Genomic DNA, 26558 nt, shown 5'->3' with positions numbered 1-26558 from the left:
AATATTAACATAATATCATTAATGAGGTATATAAATCTTACATGTTCACATATAATTTATATGCATGCACCTTTAATTCATATTATACACATGGTTAACAAGAAATGATTTTAGTAAAATGTAATAAAAGTGCATTAAATGGTCAGTTTTTGTATTTTCATTGACTGAACAAGTTTAATTAGGTGGAAAGATATTTTCTAGTCTGTTTGTAGTTGTTGAAGTTGAGAAAATTCAAAGAAATTTTTAAAAATACATGTATTTATGATTCACATGACCCTATTTTAGTACATTCATGTTTCGAAATTTTCTTAGTACCATAATTCAAACGACTGAAATGAGAAAAAAACGGTTTACGGTCTATACACTTAACAAAACTGTGAAGATAGGTGGTCGTAACGGCAGGCAATTATTCATATTTATGATAACTACATTTTGGATTGTCAGTTGATAAGGGTTGATAGGAAATTAATAATCATGTTTTTATATTGGAATTCAGTTAAAAAGAACCTAGATAATATGAACGTATTCTTTCTGTCCTTAATCCATTTATATTTATATTTCTTAATTTAAATCAAATTGTAGATGATTGAAATACTCTTAGTTATTTGATACGAATCGTGAAGAATATTTTCCGAAGTGCATAAACTGTGCACAACTATTTGTCTTTGTTTATCAACAGTAACCACAAATAACATCGAATCCCGGTTATTCATTTCTTATGCTAGGCAACATATCACATTTCGAATTTAATCAATTCATGAACAATAACAAATTAACATCAAATAAAGTCACTTGTCATCACTGAATTTATTTTCTAGGTATCTGAATTTATAGAGTCTGATTTTATCAAAATGTAATTAAACCTTCATAGGTTCAAAAGCTTCGATATGAAATTTTTCATAAATTAGCGAATTAACCCAACTCATATCCTGTGTTTTTATTTGGGGATTTCGTAAAATCTCTGATTTACATTATTTCAGATCGTTCATTTTTTATTCCTCAAATTTATGGTCATGTATTTTATTTTGAGATGAAATATAGATCTAAAGCTGATTGTAATGGTTTTTAAGGATTTCGTAACTTCCTTGATCCGGCTGGCCACTAACATATAACAGAGAATTCATGTTGATATAGTTTAAGGCAATGACATCTTAAGGTTAGTAATGCTAGTAATGAGTAAACAACTTTGAGGGCAGAGTGACGAAAAATGTCCCACTATACGATCGGTTGACAAGCGATAAAGAAAGAGAACACGAACCTATCGGAGCACTACTCGATTTATTCCTAATTCAGATTAATTATATGAACCTAATAAACTAGTGCATAATGAATTATTCCAGATGTGAAATAATAAAGAGGTGATAAGTTCATGATGAAAGTATCCAATGCAACAACTGTTTAAACAGTTTGGCTTGGTGACAGAGATTCAGTTCACACACAGTACGCCAGTTCTTTCAAGATTGCAGGTATAGCTTTCTCATGGGTGCTTAATAGCACAAAGCGTGGATCTAAGGTTTTCTCCCAGTCACCTTGAATGACCTTAAATATAGAGAACAGATTAAGGTAGAAGTAATAAAGCAACTGTGATATTATGATCGATAAATTACAGATAAAGAAAGCAAGATCAGGATTACCAGTCGTTCTATATTTCATATAACACTTGAAACTAAAGTCTGCCGGTGTAGGGATTATTGGATGAAAGTATTGGTGAACATTTTCATAAATGTTATTCATTACAAATGTTGAATGTTGACCAGCATTGGAATTCAGGCTGTATTTGTCATCCTATTTGAGATTAGTCAGTTGGAATTACCTGCATCTTAATGCACATGATCACTTTTAGCTTCAAATACCAGCGCGTTACCCACCGAGTTCACATAAGCATATGAGCACAGACTAGTTCAATGGTTATGAACTTAAAATCATAAGGATTTCAATTCTATCGATGTACATAATAAGCACTACCTCCGTTAGAATACATACATGTTAAACGGATTACCTTGATATTAAGGGGAATATAGACATAAATATCCAATAAGTCTCAAATAGAGCATAATACTCTGGTCACTATCCAATTTTACCAAAACCTATGCTTAAAGACAATATTTAGGCAATCCACTCAAGATGCGAATCTATCAATGGTGATTAATCAAATGCTGTGTCTAATTTCAACAACACGGTCAAACCTAAACTCTGTAAATACATAGAAAGATGTATTATTACTATCCGAAATGTTTTGATAAAAGCCATATTCACATGCTGAATTTATTGTATAGTCACATTTATTTGAAATTCGATCTACAGCATAGAAATTTTTGAAAATTAGAAAAATCATCTTATTCTAGTCAAACCTTATAGTTTTTTTATTACAAACAATAATCGTCATTGCAATTACAGTAACTGGTTATTCTTTTAGTAAAGTGAATGATCTTAAATGACTTTCTTTTTCTTAACATAACAAACATAACATCCGTTTGTACTGATTACTTCATGTGACTATTTAATAATATCTAATAAATAAAACTTAATTGGATGTTAAGAGGATTTTCATGATTTATTACATACTACTGAATGTTATTTCTTGTCTGATAATTAATAACTAGGTTCATTGAAATGAAACATGGCGAGTAAGTGATGACATAATTGTTGTTAACATTAACCATTAGCTTTTTGTATAAAAAGAGCGTTTCCAAGATGAAAAGTAATGAATTATCAAGCGGAGAAAAGTAATATGGATTTTTTTTTGAAAATTTGTACTAAGAATAGTTGTTTTTATGAAATTGATCTCATGATATGGGGTGAATTCGGGCAACTGTAAGTGTTGTGACATAACTCTGTAAAATCAAAAACGAATATTGATTATCAAGTATAGAGTAGTAATATTATGGTTAAATGATAACTTATGTCAGAATGGGTTTTGTGGAGATTTTTAGAAATTTCACAGATTGAAATCATGAGTCAGTTGGATGCCGGCTCAGTGGTCTAGTGGTTAAGTGCTCGCGCGCGAAGCCAGTAGGTCCTGGGTTCGAGACCCGCGTGGTGCGGGATCGTGGATGCGCACTGCTGAGGAGTCTCATACTAGGACGAAACGGCCGTCCAGTGCTTCCAGGTTTTCAATGGTGGTCTAGCTTCAACTGACTCATGATTTCAATCTGTGAGATAACTTATGTATCAAGTGACATCATAGATATCTCGAAAACAAAAGAAAACTAGGCAACCGTTACCATGTCCTCAACGGTGGCTATTTTTTCAAAAGCTGGACAGTAAACTTATATCCTCTTCAATACTATTGAAAATTATTGGATCTTTTGTTGTAACTGTCTAAGATTAAACAAATAATTATATTGAAATCATGGGTCGATTGCAGCTTCAATTGACTCATGATTTCAATCTGTGAAATTTCTAAAATCTCCACAAACCCCTTCTCATAATATATATATATATATATATATATATATATATATATTGGTTATTTAAATCTTCCCATTAGTATTTAGAACTGCAGTTGATGAGTCTTTTTCTATAAATTTATCTTGCGCAAGTAGCTTCTATATTGCCATTAATTCACATGGATTTTTATGCAAAGCATTTAAGGTTTACATCAGGATTACAATTGAAATCAATATAATAACAAATTTCCAAACAAATAATCAAATACATATAAACGTTGATTATGAAACAGTCCATGCAGGGTATCCTCATTTTTAAGCGTTTGAATAAAAGCAGATTTATTCAAATTACAAAAATGTGAATCTTTATAATTCTTCGAACATTCATATTATTGGTAACTAACTTGTTTTTCTATTGTACATAAAACTAATCAAATTCTAAATAATCCAAGAAACGAATCAAATCTGTATAGAAATATACATATATATATATATATATATATATATTTGAATGTGTTTTTATACAATAACTTTGTAAACAATAATTTAAGAAATCATCCGGATTATAAATGAACTACATTATGGTTAAAAAATAATGACCCTGAATTCAGGAAATAATCATTTTTTAAAATTAAAAATATATTCTATTTCTCTCCTTGAATAAAAAGGGATTGCTTACTGTATTTTCCATTGGATATAGAAACAAAATAAGTACAGGGGTACATAGAAATTCACTAAAAGAAATGGAAAATAGCTCACTCACTTCAGTTGTTTGTAAAAGAAAATAGGTTAATTTTATGGCCTAAAACTAAATGATTGACTTTAAAAAAAATATGTATATAGTTCAAACTTTTGTCTATTTGTGTAATTCATTGATCCTATCCTAAATGTTTAACAAAATAAAACTATATGAGTAGGATAACCACATTTTTTCAAAACTTAGTTTGGGCTGTGCTGTTAGTTAGCTGATGAAATTTGACAGGAAACCCTGACCTTCGGTTTTATGTTAGCTGTCACTCGTCCTCAAAAAGTACCGTTAACCATTACATAGTAGCTGATCAGTTGTTAATATTCCTATCATATAGGATATCATTGATAGCTCAAGAAGATGAGCGATAATTTTTCAGACTTTGAAACTGAATGACTCAACTTCTAAACCACTAGGTGGAATCAGCTCCAATAAGATAGTAGATAGGGCATGGTATTGAATGCCTACCAGGACGAAACCTAGATCCAAAGTTTACAGTCAACTACTTCTAATCATCAAATATCTCATCATTGTGCAAAAAATGTTAAGTAACTTATACTAGTAACATCATTTCAACTAGATTAACAGAACTCCGCCAAGACTAAGTACCAGAAAAAAGATATTACTCGTCACTTCACAGTGACTTACCATTTGAACTTTGCTGTTTTTCACAGTTTGAAAGTTATTTAGTAGTTGGAGCCGAGTCAAATTGTGAAGTTACCAACATTTTCTTAATATATTAAGTTAGAGATAACAGAACTAACATTCATTTGTATCGAGTTCTTGGAAATTTACTTTATTCAGTAAAGAAACAAATTGAATGCTATTTAGCGTAACTCAATATGAAGTTGGTTCTTGTTAGGAGATTGTTATGAAGTATTAAAAGATTACTCAACATAGATACGATTAAAGTATGTATTATTTTTCCTCTATTCATTCTTTTGTTTCTTTCAATGGAACTAATATCAACAAAGAAACTTTGAAGTCACCGCTTAATCTAACTATAATCAACTTCAATGAATACAAACTAACTTTTTTGAAAAAAAAACTGATAACAGTTATATTTTGATATTAATTTACAAATAGAAAATACAGTGATTTAACAATGATAGTAGGTGAATAAAAGTTGGTCTTTATAAAAAAGAAATACAAACAAACTTTTCGCATGATAACACACTTTTTTCATGGTTTAAGGGTAGAATACATGGTCGATTGATTTGATGAATTATCTCTTCTCATCCCTCGTTTATTCAGATTGTCTACAACGATCAGTGTAATCATTTAATGCCTTGTAATAATCAGATAATGGCAAACATTTACTATTGTGTTTTGTTAATAAACGTCCGTAAGGAGAAATATTGAATATCAGCTTTAATACTCATTGTTTATGCGATCGCAGACGTTGATAACGTATTTTTCCAAGGGTTTGAATAACCATAAAACTCTTTGATTTCAATTTCAAATCCAGTTCATCTAAAAAACTATAAATATTTAACAATATTTCTATCGCTAATAATTATTTTATTTTCCTATCATTTTATGACTAGATTTTTTTGAGATGTTTATCTGGATATCTATCATCCTTTTTATTCACTACTATATATAAGGGGATTTCAATTTACAATATATTTTAAAACGTATATCAATCCAAATGTTTTTAGGTGTTTGCAGGTAGCTGACAAAAAGCTGTGTTTCTAGCTTTCGAGCAAGGTTGTACTTGTCACTAAAGCGTAGCTACAAACTTGAGGAAATCGATGTTCCATATGGTTTCTGAACCTTTATCACTCAGATTCATAATCTGAGACATAACCACTGTGTTGTTTGAACTATGATTTACTATAAAACTGAAACACTTGTAATCGATTGATCACATAACAAAATGTAAGAATCATTAAATTAGGTTTAAGAATGAATCATTACTGTATGTCATGCACACACTTTTATTTACTGAATCTATTGTGTAAAACGAATATAAAAGAATTTCATTGCGAATCAATACTTTGAGCAACAGGAATAATTAAACATCACGACAAAACGAGTAATTGTCATTTTTACCAAAGTTTTATGCTTAAATTATAGTCAACTGGTCTGAAAAACGATTTGGTTTTTTTAAATATTATCATGACGAGTTTCAGTTTTTACTCAAAGTATAGAAATATTACAGTCTGGTAACTGTCATTAACTAATAAGACCGTGGAATAAGATCGAGAACCAATCGAAGGTGAATGTATGTACTATTGGATGAAACGTCAGAGAGGTTAAGGGTTATTGTGATAGACCAAAGTTCTTAGGTTCCATTCACGGTGGCTGGGTGAAAGATGTACACTGTTAAGTAGCCTTATACCAGGATGAAATGTCTTTTTAGTGATCCAGGTTTTTGATGTTTGTCTATGAATTATAAAGATAAATTCTATTCATTTTGATACTTTCATATTCAAGTCACTATTTTAATTTCCAGTTGCAAGTATTTTCCTTTATGAGGCTACATATTTCTATAAATTAAAATGTAGGTTTCATTCATCAAGTGTTGTGACTAGACTGTAATTTATGATCGAATCAATTGAATTCTCCCGAACTTTTAAAAAATCATTATTTGTACGGTGAATAGAATTCCGGCATTCTAGCTGACGTTTATTCCTTGTAAGAGTACTAACTTTAAGTCTTAGCTTTACTTTTAACTATAACTTTTAGCTCTAACTCGTTTCATGACCCTATTAGGAATCTAAATAGTGCTTTAAGCTCTCCGAGGTCACATGTCATCCATAGTTTGTAATCTGTCCACCATAATAATGCAAACCTACAACTAATGTAGGGGGTTTATGGAGATTGTGAAATTTCATAAATTACATTCAGGAGTGTCATACTAGGTCAAAAGAACTTTCCACAATCTTTTGGTCTTCAAATGCTTTCTAACTAAGATCATTTCGTAAAGTGACATTTTCCCGTTTTCTTGGATTATAAGGCGATATTTTTAAAGACTATCCAACTTGATAATAGTTACCATCACAAACGTTTCAGTGGGGAATCGAATTCGAGAATTTTAAGCTTTGTGAGTGATGAATTACTGTGAGCCTATTGAGTTAGCATCTCATAATGATTAAGGTTCATATTTACAGTTAATTTACAACAGTACACCTATAGACTTAAAAAAACATCATTCTAATGAGGTGGACTTTAATTTACAGAATTTCAAAGCAAAAAATACCTTTTACTTATTTTAAAAAGATGAGGGAATACAACAAAATGAACTTTTACTTTCAAATTTAAAAGATTTTTTCATAGACTTTATATTAATTTCTTCTTTAGATATTTAACCGAGGATTCATTTATTGACCGTTAACTTGAACTTATCAATTTGATTTATAACTATGATTTTTACATGACGTATTGACCGTTTGGCAGTAACGATAAATTTAAATGTTTTGGTAAAGATCTATGTCTTTAAATCGATTTGTGTTTTTGATAAATGTATTGCACATTTTTTGTTAAATGCATTACACAAAAAATATGACTGGGATTACTGAAGCAAGTCTAGAAACTGACCGAATATTTTCAGTATGGGGATGTGCTCACTAGTGACTAGCTTTGAGATGTAATTCACGGAGTTCTGTTGGGAAGACATGATTAGCGTAGTTCAACCGTGTAGGGTGTGAAGCGATTACCCACCGAAGACAATGTGAGATAGTCGCACAATATCGTGGATTAGTTGAAGTTAGGCATTAACATAATTGTAAACTTAAGAGACCACTTGTAAGGCTTATTCACTGATATGAATGAACGATTTAAATCTTTTGATCGTTTAAAGTGTATATATGCTATGGAAGGTATAACGTTCATTCTATTTACACTTTAAATTGGCAGCTTTAAAACTGATTGGTCCTATCCAGATATATGATCTTTGAGAGTAATATTTTATAATAAATCTAGGGATGGTAGTTATAGTCGTTAAACATTGCTCAATGACATTTATTCAGAATACTCATAAGTAGCAAAATAAGTGATTGTTGTTATCATTCATAAGATTTTGAGTTTTTTTATGTGCAGACTAAATTTTTGGTCGATTTTTGTTAGTCTTCCGTGAGGATTGCTTTGATTCGACAATTTTATTGTGGTTTTTTAGAATAGATAGATTATGGTTAACAGTGGAATCAACGTAACTCGTTTAGTCTCATTCGGAACTCGTTGAGTGGATGTGCCTGTATATAAGCTGATCAAACGCTTGTCCTGAATATCATTAGTAGAGTAATTCAAAATCACACTGATAATGAAATAAGTACTATGCTGGTTGTACACCTTAATGATTATCCGTACTTCATAACTTAGGGGATAAGCCGTTGGAGTTTGAAGCGACATATACTGGGGTCGAGTTCCTATGTGAATATCAACAGTAGGATGCAGTTATGTAGGACTTACTGGTCCTAAAAGGAATTGCACTGGTTACTTTAATCTATCTATTCTAACTAATGACTGAAATGTTTCCTTTCCTCTACGATTTCACTGGTTTGATTCAGTCATGTAGAATAACAAAACGGTAGTCCATAATAGATACTTTGGTGTTGTTGTGTAGTGTCAGACGCTGAAGTTGTTGTGCATAACGACAGTGAAAGCTAAACAATTGAAACATCTAGCAAAAAGATCCCAACACCAGCAAAACCATCTGCCTGAGCTTCAAATCTTCTCTATAATTCTAGTAATATATATTCATAAAACAATCACGTGAAATAAATGTATCATAGCTTAGTCATTTTCATTATTACCTTCCAGATTATTTTCAATTTAAGTGTGGTGTGCCTTTGAATTCATTTCTCTGAAGAAGTAGAGTAGGAAGAAAATTAAAGTGTATTGATTATGCTTAGCAGCTGTAAATTGTTATACATTCTATTTAAATTTTATTGAGTTATGGATAAAGAAAACCGGCCACTATATGATAAGCAGCTAAATTTTAAATATATTTTCAGCAGATCTCTTAGTGTATTATAGTGTAAAATAGGGAAACCGTTTCAGATTAATGTGTCGTTTATAAAACTGTATGAACTTATATGGGAAAATCTGTAGTTTTTTTAATTTTAAAAGACATGCAGACTATTTTTGGATATGGTGTATAAATATCAAACAGTTGAAGAAGTTTACAAGAATCCCCGAACATTCGTGCCTAGTAGGTGTCGATGCATTGTTGAGAGGATTGATGCTCTCTAGCTGAATCGAAACCGAGTCGACCATTTTCATAGCATAAAATATTACTGCCGATCTATTTAGGCAGTAACCGATCTCTCATAGGACTGAGATGTCTACAGTTTACTAAACAACTACAGATATACCTTGCTGGCGAGTGTCAACTAGCATGAAACTTTATTCCGATGTTTCCTGTTCACTATCTCCAACTGCGTAACATATCAAAATTATTCACGAGACGTTGAGTGATTTCAACTAGTGGCCAAACTGCAATTTAATCAACGGAAGTATATTAGGACTGGAGGAAATGACAGAGATGACAGTTTTTACTACTCAGTGAACAGTCAATTTTTTATTTCGTAAACTATTATATCACCCACTTTTAGAACATTCAACTGTTTGTCTCAGTTTACCAATGATATCTGATATCTTTCAATCTATTATCACATTAGAAATCGATACTAAAATAAAAGTCATGGAAATTGAGCAAACACTATATAGATATATGAAAATATATCAAAACTACATCTCAAGTACTAGTAGGCTGCAAAAATAATACAGAACCAAATCAAGGGTATAAAGACAGCAGGATGACCCTTCGTTTAGCAATACATAAGATGCATTTTTATCCAATTTTACTTATCATTGGCAAAACAAATTTACTCAAATAAAAGTAATAATTTTCATGTCAACTGAAGTCTGATGTGACTCTCGATAACTTCATCCTGTCATCGAAAGCTTCTAATTTCGGTAAGTTTTACACAAAATAAGTTTATATATAAGTGACTGAATCATCAGGCTGACAGCATGACATGGCATATGTGAGAAAATATATGTATCATGTAAGCATTGAAGTAAATACAAGTATACACCATGAGCTTACAAATTAGTAGGTAATGAATGTAAACACTCAGTGGCTGAAGGACGCTCTGAGGGGAGCGATATATATATATATATAACTTATATTGTTATACTAAATTGAAAATAAGAGTTTAACTTATTATTTATGTTTATATTGTGCATAAATACGTTTATCATTAAAACATATTTCAAATTTAAACAAAAAAAAAGATAGTTAATTTATTAGATGAAAATAAAATTAAATCGACAAACGTTTAAATATAACAAACAAACAAGTAATAACATTAATCATATGCAATTTCAGAGTAACGCTGGCATTGAAAATTGATCAGATTAAAATTATTTTTTTACATAATTAATATAGTATCTGATTAGTAGAAATTAGTTCCTAATTTGTTTGTTCTCCATTTCACTGTAAATTAAATAAATCAATGTATAATGGATGATGTTTTATTTTCTTTAAAGGAAACAATTAGTTGAATTTTTTTTTAATGCTCTAAAAAATTTCATTTAAAAAAAAAGAAAATAAGTAAGCACATTTATCATCAAATCAACAGACCTTAGTTTGTTTTCTCTAAATTTTACCAATTAAAAAACATTATAAATAATATTAGATTGTGTATAAAATAGTAATGATAATATCATTGACTATGAAACTTAGATGAATTCCTACTACAAACATCGATTTCCTCGAAGATTAGAAATACTAAGAGCTGACTAGTAAAAACTTGCATGTTACTTAAATCGAGAGTTTTCTTAATTGCCCACAAATGTGTACGATACATTTAAAATAGGGTTTTAGCTGTGAACAGCTGTTGTTTTTTTACTAATGAACACATAACTACGTGATACTTTTCAGTCATATGAGAATAAAGTTGGTTGAAAATCATTCGTCTAAAATTCAAATATACTGATAGCTTAACAAGTGGAAACAAGTGTCAGAGATGTAAAACATTGAATGAATGTAAAACTATAAACTTGGCGGATGGAATAGCGAACAAAATGATATGACTATATATACAAATTTAAGATTAGAAGTCGAGTAAAAATGTTTAATTATATGATGATCACTTATCTGAAATGTCCTAGTCATACCAACACTTTGTTACGTAATCAATGTATGCCATATTTTCTGATTACTTATTGAACTTCTATCTTGGGAGTAAAATTTATGATCGAACAACAGTTTGTTAACACTACATTCTTTGATTTTGATTTGTGTTAAATAACACATATTCTTAAAATACTAGTATTGTGTACTAATTACGGTTACAAGAATTTATATTAAAAACGTTATATGAAGTTGACTAGTCATTTTGTTACACTGCTAACGTCTTTCGTAGACTATGAGATCCTTGAGTGAGCGTCTCTTTATATATTGATTTTAGCCGCAAATTCACTCGATTTCTCGTGTTTTTATTTTAAAAGTTAGTCAGTTGTTTGTCATTCTGAATAAAATGATATCTACGTCTTGGATATGGTTGATAGCCAATGACCAAATTATTACTTACTTACTTACACCTGTTACTCCCAATAGAGCATAGGCCGCCGACCATCATTCTCCAACCCACACTATCCTAGGACTTCTTTTCTAGTTTTTACATCTTTCAAATCTCCGTCAAGTGTGATTCGATTAGTGCATGCTGTGTTGTATCGGAGAATTTTGCTTCTCCCTTGTGTATGTTGAGACCTACTGCTGCTGAGGCTGCTGCTACACTGGTCGTCTTCTCCTGCATTTGTTGTTGCGTTTGCGATAGGACGACCAGATCATCTGCAAAGTCTAGATCGTTTTGAACACTACTCAAATATCTCGAATATCTGAGTAGACTGATCCGATTTTAGTCCTGAATATCAGCAACAGTGTCTTGAACAAACGTCTTACACTTATATGAATCAAATTCCATTTTAAATCAGTGTCTCGTAGTAAATTCAAATTTGTTACCGAAGTACTGCTAACCATTGTCTGTAATCATGAGAAAAAAATCTGTCTTACGAAAATTTTATGGTTTTTCCGTTTTGGCCGAAAATATTGAATATTTATCTATTTAGTATCCCAACAATAGTTTCCACTAAAACTACTATCTTTAATTACATCACCACAGGTGTTCGGTAATCATTTTCTAAGCTTATATGATTGATATTATTTGAATTATTATCTTGTTTTATTCATGATTAAAGTCTGATTTAGATATTTAGAAAAAATCAAAAACGTTTACTTTTTGTTAGACGTTTAATTACAGTTGATTTCATTTAAATCAAGATACAATGATTAACATTTAATGTTATATAATAATTACTAAGTTGGATTAGTTGAAATATTTGGAATAATTTGAGATAACCTAGCATTAATAACTATAAGCATCTTATAGAATGGATAAAATCAGCTAGCAATTAATACTATGTTTCGTTCTAGTTTGATTGAAGTAAGCATTATGTTATAAAGTACATACTGAAATTGATTAATAATGAAGTTACTGAAAACAGCTGTTCATTGAAGCATTTCTTGTTTCTGAAAATCTCTATTTTCGATTGCATTCAGCCTATTTATTCACAATTTTTGAAATTTCAAAATAAATAGTACTGAAATACTGACTAGCAATCAGTTTCAAAATCTGTTAAGTCGATGGAATGATGCTCTAGTTTTGTTTTTCTATCAATCGTGAACTTTACATTCATACAAAATGGTCTGTTGACGATTTCATAACAATAATAAGGATGTTTTTTATTCAGTATAGACCAACTAAGCACATAACTTCTTAGTGTAACGGTATTTGTTAAAGAGTAGTTGTTCTCCAAAGAGATGTTAGCAAGTTGATGATATTCATTGCGGTTTAAATACATTTGCAGGTAAGTATCTGAACAAATTTGAGTTGTACCACAATAACTACATGGAATCCAATTTAGTATGCTGCAAAAATGTGGCAGTGACTTATTTTTTCAACTAATGGTCCTCGATGCTTTTCATATCTCGACCAAACGACTTAAATAAATACTGAAGGAAAAAAGATCGTAACCTAAACCTTTCAATGAAGCAAGGTTGGAGCTTGTTTAACGAGAGTCTTCTTGAGGAGTTACACACATAAATGTCTTTGAGCGCGTTCAGCGTTTTCAGCTTCGAAAATTAATAGAAAGTTTTCATGGGAAGATATCAGTAAGATATTTTTTGAAAATGATTTACTTGCTTCACAGAAATTCAAGGTTTTCAAAAGGGAGTTTTCTTTTGCATTTCATTCACAAAAATACCTTAGTTTCAATTAATAACTGATCACTTACTCACTTAGTTATCTAATACCATCAAGTTTTTTAAAGTCTCATCTTTTCAACAGTTTGCAGAAAATTCGTGTTCAAATTTAACTTCAACTCAAGCACAACATTACTTGTCAGTCAAAGTAGTTTTCGTATTTTATTAACATTTTAATTTTCCCTGTAAAAAACCTTTAGTATTAACAAATTTTATTACTTTGTTTCTATTTGAACTCCCTAACTATAATTGATTTCAATCGTTTATTTGTTTATCTTACAGATATAACATCACAACCGTATTTGATTCGGTTCCAACTGGCAATCTAGCACCAGATAGTAAGTAAAAGTGATTTTCTGTATCATTTTATAACTTCATAGCAAATAGAGCGACAAAAATGTCTTATCCGGTGTTAAAATTGATTAAAAAAGGATTATCTTATAGGGATGAACCAAAAAACAACTGTTACACATTTTAACAAATTGCCAGTCAGTCAAGAAACAGCTCTAGTAAATCAGCTGTTTTTTTATAAAATGGACAGTAACACTATAAAAGATAGACAGACTTTGCATAAATAATCAATCCACTAGAACTTCTAACAGGTTGTTTTATCTTTAATTAAGAAAAACATAGATATATAAGTTGATTTATACAAATATAGACTATCTGTCTTCTAAAACATTTAAAAGGATGCAGATGGATTTCTGCGAGTTCACACATTGTTACGACTACAGATTTAAGATTATGTGTTAAGAATTAAGTATTTAGGGCCATTATTTAATAAAAGGGTTAGTTTGCATGTTTTATGCAATTTGTTCAGGATGAATTGACCATATGATGAATATAATGTTATCGATTGTATTCTATGATAGTAAAAAGTAATTCTGTCATCATTTTACAAATTCTGACAAGCAAACAAAAGTATATCAACTAGTTGTTTGATGTAATATTAAATAAAAGTCATGTATCTCAGACTTTATAGGGAAAACGAGCAAATCATCTCGATTTTGACTGGTTCATCTCGATACTATAATTCTATTAAAGAAAAAAAAGGAAAAAAAGTATAGTTAAAATGATTTAATTAAGATGTGCTATCTAGATTTAAGTAGTATTGAAAAACAAAACAAAAAATAATATTTCATAAGAAATATTACTTTATATAGTGAATAATAAATCAATGTATATCAGCGTATATTCTTAAATCATTTAAAATATCGATTTATTTATAGGCATTTTTAATCAATTACTTGAATTTGATTGGTTGATTTTTTTATTGGATATTATAATATGAACATAATATAATCGTAATTACTATTACTTCTTTAAAAGTACAATTTTAAAACAGTAAAACAATATGATTAGGGTGAATATATTTTCTAAAAAAAAATAAATAAATAAAATACAAAGTTCATGAAAAAAGAATCAATGATATTCTGTTTTAGAAAAAGAAAAAGGAAAAAAGAAGACATTATTTTATTATGATTTATATCTACGAAATATCCATTTAGAACTTTCAATATAAATATTATTATTATTATTTGTATTTACATGAATTCATAAGTCATTCAAGGAGATATATGTAAACAACTAAAGTTTATCATAAAAAGGATTATTAATTATTGTTTGATTAAAATAAATGTTAGTTATTTGCATAACTGATTAGGCGATTAAATGTATTAATATGGATTCCTTTCTTTTTTTACAAAAAATGAGGCGAAATAAAATGAACTAGAGAAAAAAATAACAAAGAGGAAAGGAAAAAACGATAATTTTGCTCCCTAGCTATCTATAACATGTTAACTGTATATATACATATATGAGGGAACAAATTTAAGTTCATTTATTTGTATTTCACATTGATTTTCAACTAGGAAACTGTTTGCTGAATAAATAAAAAGAGAATATAATAATAAACAATATCGAAAGCACGAAAAAATAATGAATTTTTGTTTTTTTTAAAAAAAAATTAAGAATGTTAGTAATCAAATCAAGTCACGCAAACACATTGAGTTATTTCTGTGACTTTTAATACAAAAACAAAGAGTAGAATAAAAATGTTTAAAATTATTTCATTCATTAATTCACATACATGTTTACTTTTAAAAATAAAATCAGATAAGTTAAAATTGAATGAATAAAAGCGTATTATTTAAATTGCATAAATTTGTGTTCGCCTTAATGATCTGTAAAGTGATTTTACTAAAAAAAAGCCGGAATGTTTTTTTTTGCATAACTAAAAAAATTATCAGAATGGGTTTTATGGAGAGTTTTAGAAATATCACAGGTTGAAATCATGAGTCGATTGAAGCTAGACCACCATGGAAAACCTGGAAGCACTGGATGTTACCAGTGGAGTTCAACCAGGTCTGTTGTGAAATAGTAACTCACTGAAAACAATGGTGTACGGTGGCGCAACTTCGTGGATTGGTTGAAGTTAGACATTAACACCGTTGGATGCCAGCTCAGTGGTCTAGTGGTTAAGTGCTCGCGCGCGAAGCCAATAGGTCCTAGGTTCGAGACCCGCGTGGTGCGGGATCGTGGATGCGCACTGCTGAGGAGTCACATACTAGGACGAAACGGCCGTCCAGTGCTTCCAGGTTTTCCATGGTGGTCTAGCTTCAATTGGCTCATGATTTCAACCTGTGAAATTTTTAAAAAAAGTTAGTTTCTATGGTTAAATATGAAAAAATCAATAGTGAGCACCCTCAACTGTATCAGAGACCAGATTCAAAATCTCTACATTCTGGTTCATATTATGAACCTGAAACGATTTGAGACATTATGTGATTATCGTTTATTAATATCGACGGTGCAAGTCTTAAATACGGTATGACTAAACTTCTTTAGTCATAAGATCTCATTAAAAATTCATCAGAATTTGATTTCTTAACTTTTATGTGATTCTCTTCAAAACATGTCGTTTCTAATTTATATTGACAAAGAATGATGAGGTAAAGAAAAAAGGGATCACTCAGTTAGAACAGGACTAGTTAGAAGTAATGATATACATTGCTTTCTTTCCATTTACTGCACGTTGCTATGAAGAAAGTTTTAAATACATTTTCAGGCTATTATTTAGTGTTATTGAAATAAACTGATCTAAGTCAGACAAACATTGAAAATCTAAAAACACTTTACGTGGTATGTCTTATGGTCCGTTGAATATCATGTGACAAAATCGTCAATAAGATTATCACTTTCTATGACCTTGTCTTCGTGCTTCACCAATCACACGTCAACTAGCACCAGAAGCCTTGACTTAACTTTGAGTCCGTAGTGATCCTGAAAATAGTAATTTTTCGCGTAGCTCAACCTGCCCAGTTCAGAAAATAAATATCAGCCTCCGTTGTGTAAATCATACATTTCAGACATACGTGGTTCATATACAAGTAGACCAGACCGCATCACACAATAAAATTAAAAATACTGATTATACATGGTTGAGCCAAAAGTGGCTGTGAGTACAAGAGACTGTAATTAAGAGATTGAAAATAAACTGAGAATAGTGTATCATATAATAGTAGTCCATAGGTCAAGTGATAGCCCATGATAATAAAAATATGAAGATATATGTAATCTAGTTACTTAATTATTATCCAATGAGAATATATGTAATGATAGTCACCATTCATTCGCCCTTCATTCAGATACAACAGGATGGCCATAGGTTGGTTGAAGTTAGTCATTAAACCATTAGACAGCGACTCAGTGGTCTAGATTTTAAGCGCTTCCGCCAAACCGAAGTTCCTGGCCTCGAGTCTCGCGTGCGGAATCGCAGATGCGCGCTGCTGGAGAGCTTAATACTAAGACAAAGAGGCAGTCCAATGCTTTTATGTTTTTAATGGTTTTTTTACTTTGGTTCGGCATTTCAATAAAATTTAACAATATCCACTACTCATACAGATTGTTATTATCATTATTATCATCAATAATGTGATTGGTGTAAGAGCGTCTTTTTAATAACTACCATCAATTTAATGGCTTCTTCAATCCTAATTATAACAGTTAACATATTTTTTCTGTACATCATGGTCTCTATCTTCCGCAATTATTTCTTTGATCTATAAATTGGAGTTTTATGCATGTGAAAAGTAACTAAATTTATGATTCATTAATAAATCAAACGACTTTTTACTAGTTACACAAGGAATTAAATTTACAAAATGTATCATTTGTTTATTTAGATCAGTGTGTATGCAGAAGATTTAAGGCAGACGAAATAAAAAGATAAATTCATCTAAATTGTGTTTGTCTGTTGTTCTTGCTTTGCATAAAGGAAGTTATATTACTCTAAACCGACTTTCATAGTTTGATGTTTTACAAATTCAGTGAATCCATGACATTTGTCGTTCCTTTACACGCTATTAAAATGTTACTTAATTCAAAGAAAATTCCCAACAATAGTAAATTGCTTCTATACTATACACTGATAATAAGCGGTAGAAATATATTCACAATATATACCTCCTTCGGTTTGGACTCCCGGGCAATATTCCAGCCCTCACGTATATTGAATGACTCGTGTGGCGCATATATATTTGAAGCCTTCTTGTACAAATATGTATGTTGATGTTAGACAGTAACACCATTGGATGTCGGCTCAGTGGTCAAGTAGGTTATGCGTTCGCGCGTGAGAATAAAGGCCCTGAGTTCGATTCCTGCGAGCGGGATCATGGATGCGCACTGCTGAGGAGTCCCAAAATAGGACTAAACGGCCGCCTAGTGCTTACAGGTTTCTAACGGTGGTCTAACATCAATCGGTTCATGATCTCAATCGAAAATATGTGTGTGTTTAAATAAGTAAATATACCACCTATATTGGGTAGCAGTAGAAGGCTGTTTAATTTTATCTTGGATTTCTTAGATGATATGCCTTAATGTTAATGTACTCGCTAAGACCAGAGTTGACTAGTTTCCGCTTAAATGTCTATGTTACCTACTGACCATTTACAGTCCTTAATAAAAATAGTCGGAAACTAAAAACCACTGGATGCCGACTCAGTGGTATAGCAGGTAAGCGTTTGTGAGGAAAGTCGAAGGTCATGGGTTCATGTCCCGTGTGAGATATGGTGGATGTGCACTGCCGAAGAGTTTCGTACTGGAGCACAAACGGCCATCCAGTGCTTCCAAGTTTTCAACGATGTTCAGTCTTAGACCGACTCATGAATATAACTTTAAACATACTTCAATCTCCAGAAACCCCTATTTTGATTAAAACCATTACATCATTTTTATTAAGAAAATGAATTTTTGGCTGTATGGACTAGCACTACTGTTCACCAGATATGGTGATGGCCATTTCGGTATTATGTAAAACTGTAATTACGTACCCTTCGGTAGGCACAAACTATTGCGTTTATTCAGTTCAGTGTAGTCTTGCTTACAATGCTTTTACTAGCTTAGGTTGTTTCCACTTCAAAAACTAATCTAAACTTTATAAAAAAATGAAATCAATCTTCTATTTCTATCTGACTATGTAACAAAATAAATATGATGTTTTTTTCTGTAATTTTATTTCTTTGATGTATCATTGCAATCACTGATGTATGTTCATTGTAGAGAAATCTCTAAACTAGTATAAAAGAGAAATTGAGTGCTTTTTCTATTTCTTAATTGTTCAGTTTATATAAATCCATTGAAATATAAAAAAATCCAAATTAATCTTCAGAAATATCTTTTTAAATTATTTTCAAACCTCGGCCAATATAAATATATGAAGTAACGCTTTTAAATTATTCATATACTCAAGTATTTCCTGGCTTATGAATAAAAGTAGGCTAGTTAAAAATGTTAACATGTGCTTTAGTAAAATTTTTACAAAAGTGTTAGTAACTACATGATTTTTCTTAACAACTTATTAAACTATTTTTACATAAAAATAATAATTCCAATGTTCTGTTGACAGCCTCTCTTTTCTCCAGTAGTCTGGTTAACAAATTCTTTACAAAAACGAAATCTATGATTATGACCTATTTTGCTTTGAACAAGAAATTTACATGTTAATCACTTTTTCTCTTTCAAATCAATTGTTGTAATGTTCTTCTTTGTTTTTTTTTCTTCATCATTTCCTAGAAAATTGTCTTTGAAAAGTGTTTTGATTGTTAAAATTTAATTTGTTTGCATGTAGTGAATGCGTAAATACACATATTAGTATTATTTATTTGTTTTAAAAGAATGGAATAAACTAAAGATTTAAGAGTACTAAGGACCAAAATAGCATGTTAGGACTTATTGATTTGACCTTGTTTTATGACAATTTATGTAAATAGTTATTTGGAGATATTTTTCGATCGGAAACTTAACTACTGATTGTTTGTTTGGTCACCTTAGTTGTTATTGAAGACGAAAACTGTTGTCTATTGTAAAATTTCTGTTTTGTATTATAGTTTAAACCTTTTTATCTTACGATCTTCAGAATGTAATTTCACTGAGTTTATCTAGAATTATGGATTGATACTGGATCACTTTGTAAGTTTAGTTAGTTTGTGAATCTTGTTGAATTTCATACATTTTCTTGACGTGTTCCGTAGTGTAAAAAATTCAGAAGACCATTTGACATGTAAAGTCTAACGTGAAATGTGCTAGGAATAGTATATCTAAAATACAGATAAATGAATGAAAAATGTTTTTTTAGTCAGTTCTCTTCAGGTTTTGCGGTTATATATCAAAGTGAATTATCTGAAAAGTGGCTAATTATAAGGTTAAAACGGCTTAAAATCACAGCCAATGTATTCCAGATTATTTGTAAAATAAAATAAAATTTTCATTATTGGATTGTGAAGATTGTTTAACTTCACTGAAATCATGAACCAATCAATGTTAGACAACCAGTGTTCAGCTGAAGGCCCTGGACCGCCAATCCATCTTAGTATAGAATTCTTTAGCAGTGCACGTCTACGTTCTTGCGAGTGTGGATTGAACCACTCAAACGCTCAACGTTTCGATCACTATCGAGATAAATAATATGAACCAGTGATTTTAACAATTTTATAGGTCATATTGGAATCTTAAGTTTAATGATCAAAGTGAATATGGGTAATATGTGATGAGAGACATAATAATGTAATTACAAATTATGGTAATACTTGTCCTACTAAATCTATCAGAGTAAGAATACGTAAACGGCTGAAGACAGCTGTTCGGATCAAAAAGTTGGAGGTTTGCGTTAATAAGTAATTATTTAACAATCACAATTTGATTAGTGTACATCCAACACTCCTCTATGTATCTTCACAGCCCAAGCTCATTAATGCATCTTATTATCATTATTAGCATAACGCTTGCAAACATTTCGAAAAGTTTATTTAGAGCACACCCTTGTTTACCAATTCTTAACTGATTCAGATTACGTAATTGCTGACCAAGCACTTTATGATTCGTAATTTCACTAGTGTTTTTCTCACATCATATTAACCATATTCGTTCTGATTAGTAATCTTTTCATCTAACGCACAAATTCATTCAAACTAACATTCCATTCTGGTCATCTCAACGTTCATAAATTTATTTGACAAATAATCTGGAATTTATTTTCTGTGATTTATTTATCTTATAATTGGCCACTTTTTAAATGAATTTTGATATGTAATTGTAAAACTCGAAGAGAACCGATTGAAAGAATATTCTTTGTTCATATATCTGTGCCTTCTATGTGACAGGAAAATTGTAGCGAACAGGTTGTGCCATACCTTCTAATTTGTCAAACTACATGTATAATGTGTAGTATTTGTGGAATTGAGGACTATGTTCATTTTATGCTGTGTGACGAATAGACTAAATTAAGGAACAGTCGTGTATCACGTATTTAGTGTAGATTGATTAGACAATTAGGCGTGTGGTATTTGGATTAACTGGACAGTCAAATCAATGTATGAATTGTTAACTTAGTTTATATGCATATACATTTAGTACAATAAATTAATAAGGATACAAATGTGCATATTTGCCTATACTTAAAAATTTGTACACGTATAAATGTTAATTATTGAATCTGTAAACAAATACAAATAACTAATAAGACTGGAATGACTTAATATGTTTGTTTAGCTTACAATCTATTTAAACACAAATAGAGATGAATGAATCAGCAACGTTATGATTATAATTTTAAGAGTAACAGAGTAACTATAAATTATCATAATTTTAATTATTGTTTGATGCAAAGATGTAGGGTGAACTATGAGATTACACAAGCAGAATTGGTTTGTAAGGTATGATATAACCACAGATTTCTTGGTATGAGAGATCTGAATTGACATAGAAAGAATTCTGATTAATAATTCAAAATAGTAAACAAATGATGCAAACATTCAAGATTTCTTGGTTCCATGGTTATTTTTGCTCAGTGACTAAATTTAACATCTTTTAGGATAGCATAAATTGTACAACTTTATTAAATATTAATGAATGAGTGTCAATTTACAAAATAACAGTACATAAAAAACACTACTCCCAAATAGTTTTCGTCCAGTTTTAAGATAAAACAAAGCTGATAGCCTTATGAAATATCGTACTTACATCTTAGGCATTCCTTTGTTGTTGTTTTTTAGAATTTACAATGCTTTCAACAGAACCAAAATTTAACATTCATTAAATCCTATTATTTTTCATAGAATTTCATGAATTCAAGTTAGTAAGAATAATTCGCCGGTTGTTATTCCATGTAATTATTATACGAGTTGATTAATTAAATTAATCTAACAAAGTAATATTGTACATTGAAAACATAAAAACCTTAATTTTAACAGTAAAAAAGTTGATAACTATGAAATTTTAATAGTTGAATTCATGAATCGATCTTAGCTAGGCCACCATAGGAAACCTGAAAGCATTAGATAGCCGTTTCGTTCCAGTATGGGACTCTTCACAGGTGGTCTAGCTTAGATCAACTCATTGATTAAACTATTAAAACTATGATCACGAATCACCATCCTGATAATTATGACGTCCATAAATTCTATTACTTTAAAGCTGTTTAGAAAATGTAGATGTAGACTTCCTGGTTGGCGACTAAGCGGTTACTGCTATTAGAGTTTAGAGATGTTGATTTATTTAGCTCGATATCGGTAATAATGCATCAGCATTCAAATTATCTTGGGTTTCAGTATTTCGTTATACATGCCTTTCCACTTTACACATTCGAACCATATTCACATTGTTAAGCCTTTTTCATTATCACTGCTACTAGTTAATGTTGAAGGCTTATAATATTCATACTATTTGATCGATCTAGTCATGTTAATTTGGTATAATAAATTCAGATAACGTCTATTTATTCCAGGTCTTATGTGCATATGATTCCTTGACTGACTGAGTAACAACTAAACGTCATAATCTAAGCTTCAATAATTTTTTTTTCACGCAACATTAACGTACGACGAATATTCCGTTGAAACATTTTTTTTCATTTTATGAAAGAAATCGTAGCTGAATAAAAATGCAATTATACCGCTTTTATGATTTGATACCTTCAGGCATCATTATTTACTTACATAGATATTTTTGATACCAAGTGATATACTACCTAATATTTATTAACAAATACATAGTTTTTTAAAATTTAAAGTATTACAAACAAATGTTGGTAATATAAGTATTGAAAAGCAGAATACAATGAACAGAGTTCAGAATTCTTTACAAACCAAAGGGATTTCAATCAGAAAACATAGATTTTTCAAACCCTCATTAGGTATAAGTGACATTACACACCTAACACTAAAGGACGAATCAAAGAATGTAAATCTATTGAGAAATCACAATAAACAATTCATTGTTTACCTAATATGATTTGATTCTATTGTGTCATATTTATATTGTTAAAGAAGAAAAGGTTTATTAAATTTTGATAAATCAAATTCAATATGGAAAGTGGCATTTGCTCAGAAGTTTTGTGATTATAACTAACTGCCTAACACTTAACTACATTCTAAAATTTAGTAAATCATGTCAACAAATTTTGTTTTGGAATTTGTTAATAAGTTTTCAACTTTTCTAGACATATAATTTGTGGCTAAATGTATATTTTGTTTTTAAATCCTTTTGAAGGTAGTGATTATAAAATAATCGCAAATGAAACACTTGAAGAATTGGAATGGTGTCTCAAACAATTGGAAAATATTCAGACAAAAAGGCCTGTCTCTGATATGGCTTTTTCAAAAGTGAGTTTGTCAGTGACAAATTATTTAACATGATTATTACCATTTAAAGTAGGCTAATTTTATCGAATATCACAATAAAATAGTTATTTAATTATTGCATTCACTTGGAAGAACATAACAGCATTATGCGACACTCTATTTAAGGACGCATAACAATATTTTTTATTATTAGTAGTAATTTTATAGTTCTTAATAATGCTATCACAGTGATTGAAGTCAGAGTATTTAATACGAACGTCAAGACAGTTCAACTGTACGGAGATAAAACTTGAGGAACTACTGCAACCATCATCACAAAGTACAAGTATTTATAAACAACTGTTTACATAAGATACTGAATGTCCGTTGGTCGAACACAGTCAGCAACATCCTATTAATATGAGAGGAAACAAACCAGGTTCTAACTGACGAGGAAGTTAGGAAAAGACGTTGAAGGTGGATAGAACATATATTTAGGAAATCACCAAACTGCCTCATGAAGCAAGTGCTAACTTGGAATCCTGAAAAAAAAACGAAAAAGAGGAAGGCCAAAGAACACACTGCGTCGGGTTTTGGAAGTAGATATGAAAACGATGAATAGCGGCTGAAAATGGCTGCCCAGGACAGAGTTGAATGGAGAGTGTTAGTGAGCGCCACGTGCTCCTCCACGAGGGGTAACAGGCGTAAGTAGTGAAGTAAGTGTTTGAAGTCAGTTAATTGGTCGTTACATAAATTTACGAACAGCACAGAAAACATTTTAAGCGAACAACAACAAAAAACGAATGTCGCTTGTCGAAATACATAACCCACAGTAACTATAATCAATAAATGTCTCTAACTTTCATTTTTACCTAATAATTTTAAACTTACAGTTCTATTTTTTTTATTTGTTTGTTTTACAAAGTTTAAACGTCTACTCAACAAAGAGTTGAATAGTTTTGGTGAAGCTGATAAGTCTAGACATCAAATATCTGCCTATATTTGTGAAACATTTTTAGGTAAGCGACTTATTATCAATAACCATTAACGACTGTTTATAAAACCAATCGAGCAGTTGTTCATTTTAATTGTATTTTTTTAAGTAGTGATATTTTGGTCAGCACTAATGAATTTATGTTGATTTTGAAGAGATATTTGAATAAATCTTTCAATAATGTATTCGTCCAAAAATGATTATAGTAGTAGAACTCTAGATTTGTTCCGGTGTTAACTGCTCAGTTAAACGTAAGTGCATTCCAACGATTATATCTACAGATTGAAATTTCTAAAATCTCCACAAAACCCATTCTGATTATATCTACCTTGAAAATCAAACTCAGAGGTCTCTGCTTCAAACACCTATCAAGTCTCTAAAACTTCGAAAATGTATTCAGCGGCATATGATTTGCCTGTAATATTGACAATGCATATTAAAACATTCATTTAATAAGCCTGGTCACTTTAGTTAAAAAATATCAGCAACTCAAACAATACCAACCGTCTTACAAATCTGTGGCTGGAAAAACAAGGTAGTTAGTAGATAACAGTACTTATATAATTATCCATAAGTAATTTGAAAATATATGGAAGTTTTAAATCTTTAAAGAAATATAAGTATCAAGAATTTTCTGATATTGCTAAATGCTAGACGTCAGTTAGAATGTCTATATTCCTACAAGTGGCTTACATCTACATAAAATTAACAAAATGTATCATTTTTTATTGAAATTATGAAAGCGACATTATTAACGTTTCAAATTTTTCTACCAGTCACTATTTCATACGGTTTGTTTCTTTTGTAAAGCATCTACGACACGATTTACATATAAATATGCAGATATATATATATATATATATATATATATATATATATATATATATATGTTTGTTTGCGGCAAAAGCTCATGCTTAACACTTGTCATTTACTACGGTCACTAAGTTTGATTATGCAACATTATGTTATCTTTCACTTCAGTAGATACACTTTGTAAATTTTTAATCCAGTATTATAAGTAACCGACAAAGTCCAGTAAAACACAATGAATTCATATTATTCTGCTTCATTAGTTACTACTAATCTATATAAAAAAGTTAAAGCTGGATAAATATGAAAACCCTCGATAATTACTACTCACTTAACATGCCTTTCACTAAGAATGCTGGTGTGTGATCACAGCTACTCACTAGAACTTAGAAAATTACCTCACGAAGCTAGTTACTAGTGACCATATGATAATTATCAGTATATGGTTGTGGAAACTGTTGAGTTTTATATGAAATCATGAACTGATCAATGTTAGATCACCACCCAAAAACATAAAAGCACTGGACCGCCTGTTCATCTTAGTATATAACACTTCAGCCATGAGAATCCACAATCCCGTACCACAGACTCAAACCCTGGATCGCTTAACATCTAGACCACTGAGTCGGTACCCAGTGGTGTTAATGTCTAACTCTAAATATTACAAGATATTGTGCGACCACCTTCCACTATCTTCAGCGGGTAACTGCCTGAAATATAATTATCTGAAATTATTTCTATTAGTCTAAATTGACTTTTACGGAGGACAAAGTTTATAATACGCCCTTCGACCCTGAGATCATCAACATATGCACAAACGGAAATCACAAAAAGAAGACTTTCAAACCTCTGATTTTGATTTATATAGATAAAAATATCCGATTACTCTAATAAAGTCAATTTCATCATTAATTTTTTAAGTCTATCAACCTTAGTAAAATATTCATCTTCAGGAATTGTTAGGAATAGGGATCAACTGGAAATCATATGAAAGCCAGAAACTAATGTTTTAATATTGTTTCAGACTCTTCGATAGCACGCACTTATTACAGTGCCAGGGGATCAAACCCATGACCGCCGTTAATGCAACTTATGCATTACGCTAAATCTGAATTGTCTAGTCCAAAGTCTCCAGTTTTTTTGTCTACAACATCATATTTGTATATGTTCATTTATGTAAAGGTATTCACGACTGTCCGATCACTTACTAGTGATCAATCTCATGTAT

At 30.6% G+C, this 26558-nt stretch overlaps 1 protein-coding gene across 2 annotated transcripts in view; it reads left to right on the top strand.

Moving 5' to 3' along the window:
- PDE4A (cAMP-specific 3',5'-cyclic phosphodiesterase 4A) overlaps window positions 1-26558 on the top strand; it is a gene marked incomplete at its 3' end in the record, with an annotated part of 95299 nt that overhangs the window by 40327 nt on the left and 28414 nt on the right. For both annotated transcript variants that reach the window (XM_051210547.1, XM_035732558.2), the window contains 3 exons: window positions 13694-13749; window positions 23456-23568; window positions 24452-24545. In XM_051210547.1, coding sequence (XP_051070553.1) covers window positions 13694-13749; window positions 23456-23568; window positions 24452-24545 — 263 coding nt within the window. The remainder of the gene's footprint in view (window positions 1-13693; window positions 13750-23455; window positions 23569-24451; window positions 24546-26558) is intronic.

The sequence above is a fragment of the Schistosoma haematobium genome, chromosome ZW (assembly GCF_000699445.3).
Source record: "Schistosoma haematobium chromosome ZW, whole genome shotgun sequence".
Classification (NCBI taxonomy): Eukaryota; Metazoa; Platyhelminthes; class Trematoda; order Strigeidida; family Schistosomatidae; genus Schistosoma; species Schistosoma haematobium.
The sequence above is the reverse complement of the archived record's forward strand: the minus strand, read 5'-3'. Positions and strand labels throughout refer to the sequence as shown.